Here is an 18,828-nt window from a genome sequence, read left to right as displayed (position 1 = left end):
TGAGATGTCTTTTTCTACTAGGTGCCAGCAGAATTGTTGACGCCCAATGTTTCAAGGCTTATTTTATGCCGAAGAAAAAATACGAGCAGATATACGAGCAAAGACTCCAAACAGTCCCCCAAAAACCACCCCCAAAAAGACGCGATGGGGGAGGTCTTCCTTGACAAGACGATTAGCCTGCTCTCGTCAGACAAGCAGAAGGCCCGCTCGGATGGTTTGGCAGGTCTGATACTTCCTATATCATATCATTGCAAAAATCCCCGTGCTAACTCAATTGGTAGACTTGAAGCACATCTTCCAGCAGAATAAGAAGAGCTCCAAGCTGTAAGCAGTCAACTACCCCCAAATGAACCATGCAAGCTATTTAAGACTAATCAGGCATCCAATTACCTAGACAAACACTCAATGACAAAGCTTGCCACAAGATCTTTGAATCACTGTTCCGTTTCGTCGCAGCAGAAAGGTCGATATACAATCGAGCCCAAAAGTCCACAAGCACCCCTTCTGCATCGCGGCTCTCGACATGTGCTTCCGTACTCCGGATGGCTGTTGATCTCTTTCTAAGGAATTTGAGAATCAAAACAGTCCGCGCCATCGTTGATCACATTACTGAGACACTACCGGTCCCTGGGGAAGGTCTGTGGGAACCCCTGAGCCTGGACTATACCAAGTGTCTGTCGTCGCTTCTACGCTACCGTCCTCACACTGAGCATCTTGACGGAGAAGACTGGGAAAACCTCATAAGCTTTTGCCTTGCCAGTATTAGCCTCCGGGAGAACGAAGAAAGTCAATTGAGTATTCGAAGCGGCTATCGATACGTTCCCGAAGATCAAGACGTCAACGATAGCCGGTCTACCCCCTCAAGGGTAACCGCCCCCGTTTCAGTCAGCAGGGAAAGGCACGACGGCAATAGAAATGTCATTGAAGAAGTTGTAAACTGTATTCAACTACTGACAACGAGTCCGAACGCTCCTCTTCAAACTACAGCCCAAGGCATACTTCACGGACTTTCGGAGTTTGTCGAGTTATCTGTGGCTGGAAATGCACACCAGCTCGCCTTCAATAGCATCAATGCAGTCGTTACAAAAGTCATGTTTGATCAATCCGAGCTTGTCCGTTCTGTTATCTTGGGCCTTATCCCAGTAATTCGACGCGTATGGGCCACTAAGTTACAGATTCTCAAAGAGGAGTTACTTGCCACTTTGATGCTGTCGATGGTCATCCTCGTGGACACTGCTCGAAAAGACCCATCTGAATCTCTAGCACATGACATCGAAGGATTGGCCAGTACACTTCATTCTGAGTATGCCAAGCGGTCAGAAAAGGAAATCCTACAAATCGATGAAACAACACTCTATCAGAATGAGGTATGCCAGAGCAGACCAGTATATGGACCTCGCCTTGGAACGGCTAGATCGGAGCATAACTGGACAGTCCTCTGGTTGATTGCAGAGTTATTCAAGCTCTCAGACGGTATACATACTAGAATCAAGTCTGGGTCAGCACGCGACGGCTCAAGAAAAAGGCAGCGCTTCAATTCTGAGATCCATGATATATTTCGAGACTCGGTCTCGGCTACAGGCACAAGGAGAATATGCGCATTACAACTCATCCCGTTCCTCGAATCCGAGATTGACACCGAGACGAAAGAGCCCTTCTTCAAGCAGCTTGTTCTGAACGTTCCTGACGGTAATGGCGCCATGTCATCCTGGGCAATGGTTGCTCTCACGAGGTACGTAAATAAATCATCACTAGAGAGACTATCTGGAAAGACACAGGAAATGCACCCAGACGTACCTTACCAAAAGCACAAGAAGAAACGCCCTAACTTGAACATAATGACAGTATTGCGAACGGCGCCACTGCCAAATCGCCTGGAATTAGGGCTCATTGGCCACGAGTAGTCGAATTTGCTACGCGTGCATTCTCATCTCCGATGACATCGAGAGCTGCATGTAACTTATTGAGTATGGTCTTGCAGTCAGACTTATTAGATTACTCAATAACTATGGACACAGCGCGGTCCCTCTTGACTTCTGCAAATGGACCATCTGCTATCTCAGACTCGTCTTTAAGGCTGTGGGCCTCAATTGCACGAATGAAGACGCAACTTGATCCTGGGTCGGCCCAGCAGGCATCTATACAGATATGCGGCTGGCTAAGAGAAGTCTGGGCTGGTACGACGCCCCAAATTGCTCATTTTATGATTTCTAGCTCTGACAAATTTCGCAGGTTCGGTAACTGATCGAATCCAGACAGCTCGAGTAGCTGCGTATGCCCGTCCGTTGGACTTGCTGGACCTTTTTTTGTCGTGCACTAATCGATCCTTCGCCATTCCTCGTTATCAGGTCACAGGACCAATAGGGCATATAGCACGCATTTGGTTCTTTCTACATGAGAACCGCGAATTGTTGGATTACGGTTTTCATACGAATTCTGCCGCGGTAAACCCCTGGGGTCTGCAGGAAACATGGTCCTTGGGGCAATTCTCTAGGCAAGACCCTGATGACATAGTGATCTTAGATCTGCTTCGAGTGAGATCTGAGTTGTTTTTACACGCATGGCACGCTATGAATGAAGAAAAATCACATATCACTCTGGATAACTTACAGATAATGGCGTCCTTTTGTGTTGTGGTTTCCCTCTTCATGGCATGTCTTCCTCGATCATCGCAGTCCCAATCTCGATCACAAGATCTGCATCAGAACTGTCAGAGTCTGTGGAACGCTATATGCGACTTTTTGGCAGCTCATACTCAAGAACCTGCTTTCGTGCAATCTTGCTTGGACTTGCTGTCGCCGCTCCTCGGTCCTTTAACGAGTTCAGACACCCCACCTGCCATCCAGACTAGTCTTAAAGAGCTCGTTGCTCCACTCTCCAAAACGCTCGAGCATTTCCGCCAGAGCTCAAAGAGTCCATCTACAGTCGAAGATCCTATGGATCTTGACGACCGATTCATGGCCGAAACCCCAGTGGCGACTGATGAGACTATTCTTACCTTGAACCGGAATTCTCTGTCTATCTTCGTTGACCCTGTCGCATATCAACGCTATGTAACCATCCAACTATCAATATTTCTCAGAACCCAAGCAGATTCTGACTCGTCATCTGTCGTTGAATACCTGACAGGCTTGGATGAAGCCGATATCCTGGCAGCCCAAGCTATTTTACCTGAAATTTTCCAGTTCTGCTCGAAATCGGAGCCCTCAGAACTGCTCTCCATCCTGGAAGATTTGGGTGAAAAGTGTCTACAGTCTTATGAAATGGAGCGATGTGAGGCTTCACATTGCGTTTGCATCCGCATGATGACCAGCTTTGTCGACTCTTGGACAAACGGGCCTGACGATACCTTGAAAGAGTCGGCTATGGACTTGTATAATTGGTTTCTGGAAGTGCTGCTGACCCGGAAAAGAGCTGCTCCGAAAGTCTACATTGCCTTAGCCGAGCTCATCCAGGAGGTGATTGGTACTTGCCCCTCATACGGCAATGACCAGTCTCTTCCGTCGCCACGAACAAGTTTATTCACAATCCTTCGAGAAGGAGGTGTTCAGGTAAAATTCAGCGTTGCAAAATTCGTCCCTGCTTTATTTGAGCGGTTTCTTCTCAAAGACCACGATGCCATCTTCGATGATGTGCTGGAAAGCCTCCCGCGAGACCCAGAATGGATCGAGGGAATTGCAGTCCGCCTTTTTGTGCTTTCGCAGTTAGCTTCTCGATGGCACACTTTGCTGCGAAGAAGCATCTACCATCTATTTGAAACCCCAGCTCAAGTCCCACTGTCGCTGTGGTACGCCGAGAGATGTATGGTCTCTGTTTCTCAGACTCTTGGTCTGGAAAACGCCAAAGAACTATTTCGACTTTTCTCATCCCAAATTCTTTACACGTGGACCGAGACACAAAGTATCATGTCTATGCCATTTAGCATATTTGGGTATAACAGCCTTCAAAACATGCTGGTGGACGTCAAAGATGAAATCGTTGGGCAAATGACGATGCGTGCCAAGGAACAAGAGACAATTGAGCTTGCGAAATACCTCCAGATTCCACATCTCGAGCTCTTGGCGACCTCTTTTCACAAAGCCGAGGCCTACGGCATTGCACGAGATATCAGTACTCCTCCGGGGCAGGGTAGTCAGCCCAAAGGTGTTGAGATCCGTCTCCGGAAACTTCTCGGGACAGACCAGTTCGTGACACAAATTGAGAACCAGTTTCCACTGATTATCGCGACATTTTTCAAATCCCTCGACTACTATGACCAGATTGAACGAGCATTCTCAAAGCGTCAAAACTTCGCTTATGCCCTCGACATTCAGGCCCAAATAATCAACAAAAGCACCTCTCAAGATTCACTGCCAGCAAATCAACAGCCATCCTTTCGAGCACGGTATCTCCTGGATGAGATTGAGTTTCTTTGCAGACGCACTGGATTTGAATTTGAGTCAATTTGGACGCCATCACTAGTGTCTTTTGTGTGCCGTTCGCTGCTTGAATCTATACATCCCGCCCTTGGCTCGCTTCATGCCTGTTCTGTCATCCGCAAAATAAGAATTCTAGTCTGTGTGGTTGGTCCCATCATACTTCAAGACTATCCTCTAGAAATGACGCTCAGCGCTTTGCGGCCTTTCCTTGGCGACATTCATTGTTCTGAGGATGCTCTTGGGGTTTTCTGGTATCTACTCGAGGCAGGGAAACCATATCTCCAGGTCGCACCAGGATTCACTGCAGGCATTGCTGTCTCCACACTGGTCACCCTCCGTAGAATATTTTCGTCATTACCTGAGAACACGACTCAGGAAATTCAGTCCAAAACAGTGCAGTCAAATGCAAAAAGATTCTACCAATGGCTGGTCGAGCTCCTTCGAGAACTCCGTTCCTCTGATTGGGGTGCAGAGACGAAAACATCATTTGACCGGCTTGTTTCACTGGCCGAGAAATTCTCAACATCTAAGGACTCTTCAGGCGGACAGCTTGGGAAGGATTTGGTCTTCGAAATTCTCAAAGACAGGGATTCTGTGAACTCGCTGTTGAGTAAACCCGTGGCAGATCTTGTTCTGTCGCTCTTGTGTCCCGAATTTGAGCGGACATCCGACACTGGAAACTGGGTCTCGACTGAAGATGTGGATCCTGCTTCCCACGTTGTGTCTCTGTGGCACACACTTCAAACATCTAACGGAGGACCTCAGTATCGGCTTTGGGCCGCTCGGGTCATTGGAAGATCCTTCGCTGCCACTGGGAAAATCGATCAATTGCTCCTGCGAGAACAGGATCTCTCCCTGTTTCAGTCCCCCGGCTCTTCTCTATCGTCTGACATTTTCTGCGATTCTAAAGCCAGAATCCTTCGGGCGCTTTGCGATATGCTACATGTGCAAAGGCATTTTGAAGCCGGCCTGGTTGAGCGTACTTTGCAACTTATCGTCAGCAATATCGCGCATTATCCGGATTTCCAAGGTTGCAGCGAGGTGATTCCCGAATCTCTGATGAACGCCCTCATCTGGAACCCATACACATGTCCCGCCGTCTTACTTTCAAACTCGGAGCAGGAGAGATGCGAAAATGCAGCAACCAGCGCCTCCGGGCTGTCAGTTGCTGACTGGGCTCGCAGTGTTTCCCTGTTCTTATCGAATGCTGCTTTGGAAGACCCAGTCATTGGCTCTCTTCGCAAGGTCCTCAACGTGACTCCTGGCTTAGCAGTGCAGCTGTTGCCATACGTGGTTCATGATGTTTTGCTTTCAGAAAGGGATGATAAAGGCGAAAAGGGGGAGATCCGAGAAGATATCTCTGCTGCTTTCCAACACGTGTTGTCTGAGGCTGGCGAAGGGACATTACCTCACGCTCAGCTTGTGATCAACTGCATTCTATACCTTCGCAATCAACCTGTGCCCGATGAATCAACTATAGTCCAACGTGATAAATGGCTTGATATTGACTTCGGAGAGGCATCTTTGGCTGCACATCGCTGCGGTTTGCATAAAACTTCGCTGCTTTTCCTGGAAATACAAACATCCCGAGTTGTTGCGACATCTCGTCGGTCATCTGTCGCTAAATACGAGCCACCGCCTGCTTTACTGCATGATGTTTTCAAAAACATTGATGACCCGGATTTGTTCTATGGCATTCAGCAGAGCTCATCTTTGAACAGTGTCATGGAACGACTGGAGTACGAAAGCTCCGGATTCAAGAATCTCCTGTTCCAGAGTGCAAAATACGACAGTGAAATACAAATGTCCGACAACGCAGAATCATACGGAGTGTTGAAGGCTTTGAATGCTACCAACCTTCAGGGCATTGCCAATACGATGCTCTCTGCCTCCAGCAGTGCAAATGATGCCCCTGTTGCCTTTGACAGCATGTTGCAGGCTGCAACTAGCCTTCAAAAATGGGACATTCCAGTGTCACCTCTGGATTCATCGCCATCTGCCACTGTATTCCGTACATTCCAAAGTCTCAACACCTCTGGCTCTCTACTCGAGGTCACTGGCTCAATCGAAAGCGGTTTGTTGACAACACTAGGCTCTCTTCTCAAAACCGGTGGATCTGCTATTCAGCTGCGAAGCTCGATGCGCACTTTAGGGATTATGACTGAGATCAGCGACACTTTGCACTGTGCGTGTTCTGAAGATATGGAGGAAGGGTGGCAGAATATTATGGCGAGAAGCAGCTGGTTGAAAACCGAGAGGTGCGTGTTTCCCTTTCCCACCCTGTCTACAGAATACATACTGACTAGAGCAGTTACCACGAAGTTGGAGAAATCTTGTCGTGGCATGAGGCGTTGTTCTCATCAATCAGGAAGAACAACATCCTCAAGTCACGGACAAAACTGAGTCTCGGGGATTCACGACTTCTAGAAGCGAAAGTCATTCGACAATCCTTGGAAATCACAAGAACTCATGGTATCTCTCAGGCATCGCTGAAATCTGCAATGAGCCTTTCGAAGCTTGCCGAACCGTGCGCGGAGTTGGGAATGAACATTGACGGGGCTGCAAAATTCGATCTTGCCAATGTTCTGTGGGATCAAGGAGAGATGACCGCGTCCATTCGCATGCTCCAGCAACTGAAGGGCCAGAATGACCTTCATAAGCAGGCAATCCCTCTCAGTCGGGCTGAACTTCTCGTGACTTTGGTAAGTTCGATGTCCTTTCACAGACTACTGAAGGGAACCCCAAAAGACTTTCCATCCAAAATGCTAATATCATGTTTAGGGCCACCACGTTGCTGAAGCGCGCTTAGAAAAGCCCGACTCGATTCTTCAAGAGTACCTATATCCTGCAGTCAAGGAATTGAAAGGAGGCTCCGACGGAGAAGAGGCTGGACGGGTCTATCACGGGTTTGCAACCTTTTGTGATCAGCAGCTACTGAACCCCGATGGACTTGAAGATTTCAAGCGAGTGGAACAACTACGTGATCGCAAGGAGAAAGAAGTCCTTGGCCTGGAAGACTTGATGAAGAATGCGACAGGCAAAGAGAGAGAATACTTGAAGAACTATCGAGCCAAAGCAAAGCAATGGTTCGACCTTGACGACCGCGAATATCAACGTTTGCTGCGCAGCAGGGAGGCTTTCCTGCAACAGTGCCTCGAAAATTACCTTCTCAGTTTGAGGGAAAGCGACACTTATAACAACGATGCTCTACGTTTCTGTGCACTCTGGCTTGACAAATCAGACAGTGGAACTGCAAATTCAGCTGTTTCTCGGTATCTCAACGAGGTACCCAGCCGGAAATTTGCACCACTAATGAACCAGCTATCCTCTCGTTTGCTCGATATCTCTGATGACTTCCAGAAATTGCTTACTCAATTGGTATTCAGAATATGTGTCGAGCATCCTTTCCATGGCATGTACCAAATTTTTGCCAGCAGCAAGTCCAAGGGAGGAAAAGATCAGTCGTCTCACTCACGTTTCCGTGCTGCGAATCAGCTTGTAGATCGTCTGAAGAACGATAGTCACATCGGTCAGACTTGGATTGCCGTCCACAATGTGAACATCAGCTATGTTCGATTTGCAATCGACAAACCAGACAGCAAATATAAAAGTGGTGCTAAAGTTCCACTGAAGAACTTGGCTACTGGCCAGCGCCTTGGACAAGATGCCATCGCCTACAAACTACCACCACCGACAATGAAAATCGACCTCCGTGCAGATTGCGACTACGGTCACGTTCCTACGGTCACGAAGTTCCAACCTGAGTTCACGATTGCATCCGGCGTTAGCGCCCCGAAAATTGTGACTGCCGTTGCATCCAACGGCGAGCGCTACAAGCAATTGGTGAGCTTTATCTTTATTTGAAGTCTGTCAACGTTCTCAAACAAAAACTAACGAAACAACAGTACAAGGGAGGAAATGACGACCTGCGACAAGACGCCATCATGGAGCAAGTGTTTGAGCAAGTTAGCAGTCTTCTAAAAGACCACCAACCCACACGCCAGCGGAGCCTAGGCATCCGGACATACAAGGTTCTCCCATTGACACCAAGCGCAGGAATTATTGAGTTCGTTCCAAACACAATTCCCCTGCACGACTACCTAATGCCCGCACATCAAAAATACTTCCCCAAGGACATGAAACCCAATTCTTGCCGGAAACACATCGCCGATGTGCAGACCAAATCATTTGAGCAACGCGTCAGAACTTACCGACAGGTGACCGAGCATTTCCATCCAGTAATGAAGTATTTCTTCATGGAGAAGTTTAACAACCCGGATGACTGGTTCAGCAAACGGTTAGCCTACACACGAAGTACCGCTGCGATCTCTATCCTTGGTCATGTTCTCGGGCTTGGCGATCGACATGGACATAATATTCTCCTAGACGAGAAGACCGGAGAAGTGGTGCACATTGATCTTGGTGTGGCCTTTGAACAAGGTCGTGTGCTACCTGTTCCCGAGGTAGTGCCGTTCCGGTTGACCCGCGATCTAGTTGATGGATTCGGAATCACCAAAACCGAAGGCGTTTTCAGACGCTGTTGCGAATTTACCCTGGAAGCCCTTCGCCAAGAATCGTACAGCATAATGACGATCCTTGACGTGTTACGTTATGATCCGTTGTATAGTTGGACTGTTTCCCCGCTTCGGGTTAAGAAAATGCAGATGCAAGACAACCAAGCCGGTGATGGACCTCCAGCTCTGCCCGGTGCACCTGATGCTCTCGTCTCGAAGAGTGAGAATGAGAACGAACCTAGTGAAGCTGATCGGGCGTTGACAGTCGTGGCGAAAAAACTGAGCAAAACGCTCAGTGTCACTGCTACTGTCAATGAATTGGTGCAGCAGGCGTGTGATGAAAAGAATCTTGCCATGTTGTACTGTGGTATGTTTCTTTTTCCGTATTCAATCATCGACCGCTTTACTAACTTTCAATAGGCTGGGCATCTTACGCATGAGCATTGTGGCATTCTGTGTGAGTCTCGTTTCACGATAGTATTGATACCTTCCGGGGGTTGAGTTCATATGTATATAAGGGAATTGGGGTTAACAAACATAGATCAATGGACATATTATCTCCTGAGTCTAGTGTTCCGTCCAGCGTCTTTCCTCCTATCTGGTTTTTGACCTATAAAATCATATGGCAACTGGTAGTTACTGAGAATACCATACAAATGTGCATGATGGTCATCGATGTCCACACAGTTAGGGTTCCAAGGTTGTCAACATTAACACAGTCACCTAAAGTATTTCTTTTCCCAAATAGGAATAGTGTTAACAGAAGCTCTTTCAATCATGTTCTATCATTGGTTGACCTTCAAGCTCTATCCATGGACCAACAGGGTCTCATCCATGGATGGATTCGTGTAACAAAGCGGCAAGAGATGAGTCCCAAACCGGAAGGGTGGTTTATCGTATAAAATCTATATGAGAGGACCTTGGGGGTTCTCCGATGTATATAAAGCCATTTCAACCTTCCATTCCTTTATTTTTCCTCTACAATATATTCCTCTGACTCCAGTGTTTATCCCAGTAATGGATGCAGTTAATAATGGATGTATGCAGCTGAATGAAACCGAGGTCCTTCCATGACTCCGCATCTCACCCCTCAATTTATCCGGACACAAAGGAACATATTACTACCTAGGCATGATACATATATAAATAGCTAACTTCCTCGGTATACACAGTGTGCATCCGGGCACAAGTTGCATTAACCAGCGTGTGTAAAATGATCCGTCGATCCGAAGGCCCCCCAAACCCCGCAATTCGTTGATCTAGTTCTCCTCTTTTATGTACTTGGCGCCATAAGGAATAATCTACTTAAGAATCATTCCAGCGTTCGATTGCACGTTTTCTCTGCAGATATATCTCCGCTGAAACCCCAGTTGAGATTAACTTCAATTTCACAATTCAATATCCGACCTTCTTCCTATCTATCACCAGCAATCAGTCGATATGGCCGCTCCTGAAATCCCCGCCAAGCAGAAGGCCGTCATCTACAACCAGCCTGGGACTGTTTCGACAAAGGTGGTGGAATTAGATGTTCCAGAGCCTGGTATCGGCGAGGTATTGATTAATCTGTACGCCTTATTCATCGCGATTTTGATCCTAGAATAATGCTGACAATGTTAGAACACATTCGGGCGTGTGTCATTCGGACTTCAGTATCATGACCAACAAAGTATGCACACATCCTATTCTCTTAATGTCCCAAACACCAACTAATACCCGCCAGTGGACCACGTTCCCACACCCAACCCAACCAGGCCAAGTCGGCGGCCACGAAGGTATCGGTAAGGTAGTCAAGCTCGGTGCAGGCACCGAATCTTCAAACCTGAAGATCGGGGATCGAGTGGGCGTGAAATGGGTTTCCAGCGCATGCGGGCACTGCCGTACGTATATACGTTTTCCTCTCATCAACAACCAAAACCTCAAGCCTAACACCACCCCCATCCAGAACCCTGCCAAGCCAGCTCCGACGGACTGTGCTTCAACCAGAAAGTCTCCGGCTACTACACGCCGGGAACATTCCAGCAATACACGCTGGGACCCGCAAACTACGTGACCCCCATCCCAGACGGTCTTGACTCCGCCGCAGCGGCACCACTCCTCTGCGCCGGCGTAACTGTATATTCCGCACTGAAGCGCAGCAACGCGCGGCCCGGACAATGGGTGGTAATCTCCGGTGCCGGAGGCGGCCTAGGCCACCTTGCAGTGCAGCTCGCGAGCCGGGGAATGGGCCTGCGGGTGATCGGTATCGACCACGGCAGCAAAGAGGGACTAGTTAAGGAATCTGGGGCGGAGCATTTCGTAGACATCACGCAGTTCCCGAGGGATGATAATGGCGCGGCGCTGACGAAGCATGTCCATTCGCTGGCGGATGGACTGGGTGCTCATGCGGCGGTTGTCTGTACGGCTATTAATGCGGCGTATGCACAGGCGCTGCCGTTGCTGCGTTTCAATGGTACGCTTGTCTGCGTGGGCATGCCGGAAAATGCCCCGCAGGCTATTGCGACGGCGTTCCCGATTTCGATGGTTGGTAAGCAGTGGACTATTACGGGATCGGCGGTTGGGAGTCGGAAGGAGGCTATTGAGACTATGGAGTTTGCTGCGAGGGGTGTTATTAAAGTGCATTATCGGACTGAGAAAATGGATGCTTTGACGGGGGTGTTCAAGGAGATTGGGGAGGGGAAGCTGCAGGGTCGGGTTGTGTTGGATCTTTCTGGATGAACGCTATGCATGTAGGATATCGAATCTAACTTTATCTTCTTTGCGGCCATGAAACTTACGTTTACTTGGTAAAAAGTTCTATAGCTGGTTGACCGGGGTGAGATGTTACAGTTGGGATATATATATTTACTTCGGCTACCTGCTACTAGTTAGGATACTTCGGACTAATTGAATAGTTTGATATTCTTGTCGAACACACAGAGAAAAAAAGTTAATTTTCGTCAAGTGCCTGTGTTTCGTTCGACTCAGGAAATGCCAAAAATATACTTTGTATTGGAAGGATTAAAAAAAAAAAAGAATTGACCGACGCAGGGATCGAACCTGCAATCTCTTGATTCGTAGTCAAGCGCCTTGCCATTGGGCCAGCCGGCCAGGATTATTATGCAAGTTTGCCAAAATGTGCATTATAACCCAAACACAAGATACCTAAGCATTTGCCCCAAGTAACATTGGTTCATATTGCCAGTAGTCACTTTACAAAAACTAATGTTGTAGTTATTAATTGAAGCCTGCCGATGCTTATAGATAGGTTAATAAAATCAATACCTTCTAAAATAGGCATAGAGACTTCTAAAGTAAATTGAATCCGAAGAAAATTAGCAGATATCTTGGCCGCTATTTAGGGGTGAGTGAATCTTTATAGAGTAGACTGTTGTATGTACCGGTGGCATAACGTTATTGATTTTCGTTTTACCTCATAGCATTCATCCAATGACTATTCAATGATTTTCCTTGGAAAATTAAAAAACAAATAAAAATAGAGTATAGTTTTGATTTGAGTTCGTGTAATATTAACGGCCTCACCAAGCAATGGTAGCAGCAGGCCAGGAGCAAAGAGCTATATAAACTCCCAAGAGCCAGAAAAGACACAAATATTCCACCTCGAAGCACGAAATGCACCCACATAAATGCACCATAGCAATTATTGCAATTAGGTTTCACTTTCTTCCATCCCGGGCAGTCTCAATGATCGTACAAGACCCGTTATCTCCAAACCTTCACGCTGATCACTCCGATCTGCCACAGAACCAGGCTGAGGACTCAGAGAAGTACGCCCATTCGACACAGTAGGCTCGTAGTTATTAGTACAGTACTGAGAAGCGTTAGGCGCGCCCTCAGTCGACCCTACAGGCTCGTAGTAGCGTCGCCGGTACCGAGAAGCAATAGACCCCCGTCTAGCCCGTGAACGAAGTTGAGCACAATCGTCCCCATAGCTCGGCTCAAAATTGTTAGCCGGTGAACGAGATCGAACGTATAAATCCGTGTAGTTTCTCGGTTCGGAATCGTCGGGGGTCTTAATCCAGCCCAGGGAGGTGATAGACTCCCGTCTAGCTGGTGAACTAGGCTGAGTGCAATCATCTTCATTCTTCGGCTCAACGTGGTCCGAGTGTTCAATCCAGTGTTGGGAAGTGATAGAATCACATCTAGCCGGCGAACGAGGTTGAGCGTATACATCACCGTAGTTCTTCGACAAATCATGCTCGGGATTGTGAATCCAGTGTTGGGAAGTAAGAGGTAGCCAGTTCCCGGAGATATCTCCCGCGCTCTCCACACAGTCCCAAAAGACATCCCGCCTTCGAGCGGAACTAGAAAGATACCCCTCGCAGTCTGTGAACAGGGAATTCCATAGTTTGAATAGAGCTTGTACATCTGGCGTATTAGCCAGTTTCTGTATACGCTCCCATCTTGGCTGCAGATCTTCTAGGCGAGATCTCTTGAATTTAACAGATAGCACAGCCATCTGCTCCAGCGGCGTTTCTGCATGTTTGATGAGACTGAAGTGTTCATAATCGACATGGTTTTCGATAAGTTCAAAGATGATCTGCAGTTTTGTTTGAATGTTTTCGTATGCGCGCATCTGCTTCCAGTATTGGTCGACGATCGAGGACAGTTCGACGAAGTCATCCTCTCCAAGGTCAACGATGGATTTTGCTTCGGGTCGGACCGTAGACATATGTGGTTTCTCGGGTTCGTGGAGCTCGGGGTAGTATTCATCTGGGGCATCGGGGTTGCAGTACTTCCAGACTCCTTCTTTCCGGGCGTGTGTCTCGACCTCATTCTTCCATGATTTCCAGTTGCTGCGGGTGAGTATTTCGGGCCCTTCCTCTGAATCCCCCTTGATGTTCATTTTTGGCTTGGATATTTTCTTGATGATGTGTTAGCTTTTCGTGGTTGGTTTGTAGATGTTAGAAAAGTAAATAGGATGCACTGAACTGGAGTGGTCTAATTGTGAGTCAATTACCGAAATAGGTGTCGGAGGTCATCCCATATATCCAGGTTTAATACGTCACTCCAAACCTTGGGATGAACGTGCTTCCCTTCAAGGTTTCCTTTTACGGACAATTTCTTAATATACTATCCATAACAAGAATAGCCGGCCATTAATGCTCTTTCCTTTGACTACGTAGTTTAATAGTCTGATTTGATTTTGGATGATGTAAAGGAAATTATAGTTACGATATCACTACGATGTCCTTTTTTTGATGTTATCACCCATTATTGATGTTGTAGGTAAAAGTATGGATCAATAGTTCATGATTTCGGACCATGATGACTATATATTACAAGGCTCCAGGGCTCCTCTATACCTGTGGACGGACATGAACCACATAGTTAGTTAGTTAGTCTGGGTTAGTACCCGTTAATGTAGTCCTTGCTCGTTTTAGGGCTAAGCCGGTGTCTACCACAGACACTGGCAACATTCTAAAACTGGCCAGTTGCTGCTAGCAGAACTCGAAAGATGTAGAGTTCATTCTCATGGCCGACATAACACTTATCGCACCCTTGCACCTGCCCTCTTTCCTTTCAACACTACATAGACAGATCCCTGCATAGTTATAATGCCATTGTTAAAATACACAACACCCACTCTTGCGGCAGGTGTCCACCTACATACATGGAACAAGCCCACCCCATAAGCTAAACACAGCACTAAGCAAACTAGTCCCCAAAGGATCCAGGGTTATGGCCGTATGCACGGCCCAATATTGACTTTTACGGCCTAAACTCGGCTTTAATCAAATAATAAATATGTAGGTACCTGGGTACATTCCTAATCGCACACTTGGACATCAGTCCCAGTCTGAAACATGGAAAATGTGGCATGGCAATATCCACTTTTGATTGTTCACATGGAATCCCTCCATAGTGTAATATAAAGTATAGTATGTAGTATGTAACTATGCCTAATATTACGATTAAGACACCGTATTTCCCCGGCGCGTTATTGGTGAGCGTTATCGAACTTAACTTGTGCATTGGGCGTGGATTGTGGGGGCAGATTTTAAATTAAGATGCCGCGTGGTTCATATCCGTACCCAAAATGTTAGTACAGAGTATGTACTCCGTAGATAAATAGATCATCGGGTGTGCGAAAAGCGGATCTGAATCTCAAGATCTACATTTGGAATTATGTATCCATGGATGACCTCTAGTCTTGGTCTCTCGGCATTGTATTTGAGTCTTGCTGATTCGTGTGTTTGTTGGGCGTCTGAAAACCACCGAGACATTCCAAATTTGTGGGTGACCCATCGCCTACCGCACATCGGTTCCATGGTTCAACGTCGTAAATTAGGCTAGCTCATCTCTGCCCACATGGGCGGTGACACCCGGCTTACAGGGCCGTACCATGGACGTGGAAACCCAAGGCCGGAGTGCTGGGTTTGGGAATGACGACATGCTAATCATGGGATCTGTATTTTGCTTTTTACGTGGTCATAGATATTGATGGTTCCAGTGGATTTGAAAACTTTGTCCGTGCTGCCTGTGATAGTGATTGTATATGAGAATGACTATGGCAAATACTAACAGCTCTTATGATCGTAAATAGGAAACGAATGACATGATATGACTGCGAAGCAAAATAGAACTGGAGCGATTCGTCGCTGATGAAACGTAAAGACACGATGCAGCGGGGTATTGCAATGAATGAACACGATGGCCTCCCAGAACAAGATAACAAACATATGTATAAGAAAAAAAAGATCGGGAACAATTCAACGGGTTCGTTTAGAGTATCCTCCGGAATTGCCATTTCCAGCCGCCGGTCGCTTTTGTCCTGATCCCATGGCAGCCACAGCGGCAGATTCAGCGATACGGATCAACGATCCTAGATGGAGAAGATATGGCTTCGGGGCACGGTTGACTTCGATCTTGCGGAGGATGTCGCGCAGCCGGTTGGCGCACTGGTGGAGGTCCACCGGCGGAAGGGAATCAAGCGCGTGAAGGACAAAGTGCCGCGCGTCTGTTTCGGAGTCTGTTTCGACCGACCCGATGAGCAAGTGGTATAGATTGCGCTGGTCCTCGTCTTCGCCGTGGAAGGACTGCCGGCCCATGGGATTGCCTTCGAGGGGATCATTATTGCGAGCCACAACTGACTCCAGGAGAGACACGAGGGCTTCGGCGGCGCCTTCCGAGCCGTGCGGGGCACGCGCTGCGATGTTGACTTCAATCCGGGATACCCAACGCTGGAGCTGTGCGACGACATCGTTGACCTCTACGCTCACGGGACCCGCGGGCAACTCGCCGGTTGCGCAGTATCGATCGAAGTCGTTGAGTAGTCGGCGTGAATGTTCTTGTACTTTGTCGAAGTAGATGGCCGCACACGCGCCTGCGGGCATTGCCTTGCAGAGACTGTTGAAAACCCCGTCGTCGTGCATTGCAAGCCGGAACATCGTCGCTTCGAAATCTCCTTGGACCACGCACTCCTCTGCCGTTCGTGCTTGCTCGGTTGTTTCCGTCAAATCCCGGCGGGTGTCTTCTGGGAGAGTCCGGTTGAACGCAGAGAAGATGTCCCGGACCTTTTCTGTCCGCGTCATCCCATCCTCCTCCTCCCGTAGGTACTGCCATTTGAGCTGCGTTGCGACTGAAATTAGATTACCCTTTAGGAGGTCCTCAATGCGAGGGAGGCGGTCCGGACGTCCGTCTGGAGTCAGTGACACTTCCGTCGGCCGAGGCGTCGGGACGAAGCAGCCGTGCAGTTGGTCGACGAGCCACTGTTCAGGGGATGAGGGTTAGTATTGTCGGTTCAAGCTTCCTTTCCCCAAAGGCCATACTCACAAAGATGTGCTGGCACGCCCCATCCGGTCGATCCTGGAAGACGGCACAAGTGCAGGTAGACGAGTCCGCGCCAATGTGCACCTGTGGCTGATCCGACAGCTGGAAGTCATAGCCGGCGGGAGTAGAGCGACAGTTGATGACATCAAAATGGCCGGTCAAACCCACAAAGGCCCTGGCTTCAGACTCGGAATCTAGTTGGCTGAGGTCATAGGTAATGCCGGACGTTGCGAGGACGGAGGCGCTGTTCGATTCAGACTGTCCGACATCGCTGCTTTCCTCATCTTCGTCCTCGTCCTCCTCTTCCCCATCACTGGAGTTTTGCTCTGAAGAGCTATCATCTTCTCCACGATCACTATCGTTGGAAGTGTCCGACCGCCCCGCGTGGGCCCCCTCTAGCAGGCAGGACTGTATCTGGCATGTTTCGACCAATAGACAGCCTGTGAAATTGCCCTGTTGGAGCGGACATGGCGAAAAGAAAAGGGAGAAGACAAGCTTCCCTTAAGGAAATCAAAGAGGGGCTACAGATTGCGAAGAACAGACGTATTTTCCCACACGGTGGACTTTCGTAGACTCACAGAGTTCTCCCGACCCATGGACGGAAGCGGGTACACTGAACCATGGAACGGGCTTCCCTGGCGCCCGCTTTAAATAATCAGGGGCCATTGAAGACACACACTATGCTTTTCATGCTTTTGTCCTCATTTCACCTGCGCAAAATAATTGCAACTTTCATGGGTGGGGGTACGGTCTTCGGGTATTGCAAGGTTTTTTTTTTTTAAAAAAAAAAATACCCCCAACAGCGCGTAGTGAAAGGTAAGTGCTCAGGCAGCAAAGAGGGGGAATTTGGAGGCTCGATTGGAGGTGCCGCAGGAGAGAAGGGAAGGAGTGATGTCTCAACAAGGCTGCGCCGTTTAATCCTACCTAGCACCATCTCATGGGATCAGCATCATCGCGCAGCGCACAGACATCCACTAATGGGGGATCTTGTGGAAAGATCTGGGGTTTAGTGGCTGGCAACCGGGAACAGATTTGGCCCCGAGGATGGCTACGGTAGTCTCCGGAGACACAGGGCCATGTATCGTAAAGCTGCTTGCTGCACGGGTTTTGTCTGAGAGCAATGCATGCGACTGGAAAGAATGTAAATCGACAGAAAGTTAAAATCTTGGTATGTGTATGTAGATCCCCGAGAGTCCCAAGCTGGCTGATTCTACAGTTGGCCAATGCAAAGCTTGCATATCGTATCCGGATGTGTAGACGCTGTTGGCGAGCTCGAGATGCGCGTGGATGATGTCGCCGAAGCTGGGGAGATAACGAGGGTAGGGAAACACTTGTACTCCCAATACAGTACAAGATAAAACCCCAGCCCAGACCTCACAATGTAGAGGCCCAAGCTGTGATCGCCGCCCGAGCAACCGAAAGCAAATTGGAAATTGTTTCGAAGCTCCAGAGCAACATGACTCGGAGCCGCCACTCGGATAAGTTCCTTTTCCTTGACCATGATTGCACCCTTGTATTTTCCGTAGTGGAGCATTACTAGGATGCCATGGCTCTCGGGATAGGTCGGGCACCCGAGGCTCTTTTTTGTCCAGATGCCACACAGCCAGTCCACGCGACAACCATGCCTCAAAAGGAAAATAAAGAAAGCGCACTAAAGCCCCTGTTCATCAACGTGGGTTGATTGTGACAAACCATTCCAAATAAGGGTTTCTTGGCGGACATGGCGGGAACGCCGATGAGAATTCCGATGCTCCAATCCCCAATGATGGCGAGCGCAGCCGAGCATAAGCAAGAGGTATATATCGAAATGTTCTTATTTCTCCGGCACCATACGATGTCACCAGGATCATCGAAGATGCGTTGGTGATAGCAAGGGTCCGTCTTGCATATTGCGCAGAGAAATCATCAATCATTGGGAAGTGGATCACCGAAGTGTAACCGAACAAGGCGACAGGTCAAGTGGCTCAAAAGCCCTGCGCAGGAGACTATGTTGCCTGCGGCGTTCTTTCGGCCGCAACTTGTCCGGAGATTGATATCCATCGTATAGTGCGAGGGCGCAGCGAATCCGAGCGCGGCACACAGGGAACTGTGCGGCACAGCAAGACCCGCCATATTGGGTATTGGGT

The 18,828-nt window shown here is 48.4% G+C and overlaps 6 protein-coding genes across 6 annotated transcripts; 2 read left to right on the top strand and 4 right to left on the bottom strand.

Annotated features, from left to right (window-relative positions):
- Window positions 1-144: 144 nt before the first annotated feature.
- Window positions 145-9,372, top strand: atmA (DNA-binding protein kinase TEL1; the record flags this gene model as incomplete). Its single annotated transcript, XM_057219711.1, has 9 exons — window positions 145-223; window positions 282-324; window positions 395-1,732; window positions 1,846-2,177; window positions 2,233-6,676; window positions 6,730-7,120; window positions 7,200-8,261; window positions 8,324-9,299; window positions 9,353-9,372. 9 exons carry the CDS (start codon window positions 145-147, stop codon window positions 9,370-9,372), a joined length of 8,685 nt encoding a protein of 2,894 aa, XP_057073802.1.
- A 1,000-nt stretch (window positions 9,373-10,372) lies between these two features.
- On the top strand, window positions 10,373-11,647 carry N7516_006990 (zinc-dependent alcohol dehydrogenase; the record flags this gene model as incomplete). Its single annotated transcript, XM_057219710.1, has 4 exons — window positions 10,373-10,497; window positions 10,550-10,598; window positions 10,653-10,809; window positions 10,875-11,647. The coding sequence occupies 4 exons, from the start codon at window positions 10,373-10,375 to the stop codon at window positions 11,645-11,647; spliced, it is 1,104 nt and encodes a 367-aa protein (XP_057073801.1).
- A 931-nt stretch (window positions 11,648-12,578) lies between these two features.
- Window positions 12,579-13,775, bottom strand: N7516_006989 (uncharacterized protein; the record flags this gene model as incomplete). The annotated part of the gene is made up of 1 exon (XM_057219709.1): window positions 12,579-13,775. One exon carries the CDS (start codon window positions 13,773-13,775, stop codon window positions 12,579-12,581), a length of 1,197 nt encoding a protein of 398 aa, XP_057073800.1.
- A 1,867-nt stretch (window positions 13,776-15,642) lies between these two features.
- N7516_006988 (uncharacterized protein) lies at window positions 15,643-17,298 on the bottom strand (the record flags this gene model as incomplete). Its single annotated transcript, XM_057219708.1, has 3 exons — window positions 15,643-16,641; window positions 16,706-17,110; window positions 17,281-17,298. The coding sequence occupies 3 exons, from the start codon at window positions 17,296-17,298 to the stop codon at window positions 15,643-15,645; spliced, it is 1,422 nt and encodes a 473-aa protein (XP_057073799.1).
- Window positions 17,299-17,912: 614 nt separating this feature from the next.
- N7516_006987 (uncharacterized protein) lies at window positions 17,913-18,236 on the bottom strand (the record flags this gene model as incomplete). Its single annotated transcript, XM_057219707.1, has 1 exon — window positions 17,913-18,236. The coding sequence occupies one exon, from the start codon at window positions 18,234-18,236 to the stop codon at window positions 17,913-17,915; it is 324 nt and encodes a 107-aa protein (XP_057073798.1).
- Window positions 18,237-18,607: 371 nt separating this feature from the next.
- On the bottom strand, window positions 18,608-18,814 carry N7516_006986 (uncharacterized protein; the record flags this gene model as incomplete). Its single annotated transcript, XM_057219706.1, has 1 exon — window positions 18,608-18,814. One exon carries the CDS (start codon window positions 18,812-18,814, stop codon window positions 18,608-18,610), a length of 207 nt encoding a protein of 68 aa, XP_057073797.1.
- Window positions 18,815-18,828: the final 14 nt, after the last annotated feature.

The sequence above is a fragment of the Penicillium verrucosum genome (genome assembly GCF_028828655.1).
Source record: "Penicillium verrucosum strain IBT 35672 chromosome Unknown utg000002l_segment0_segment0, whole genome shotgun sequence".
Lineage (NCBI taxonomy): Eukaryota > Fungi > Ascomycota > Eurotiomycetes > Eurotiales > Aspergillaceae > Penicillium > Penicillium verrucosum.
This window is presented reverse-complemented; position numbering and strand designations above follow the sequence as displayed.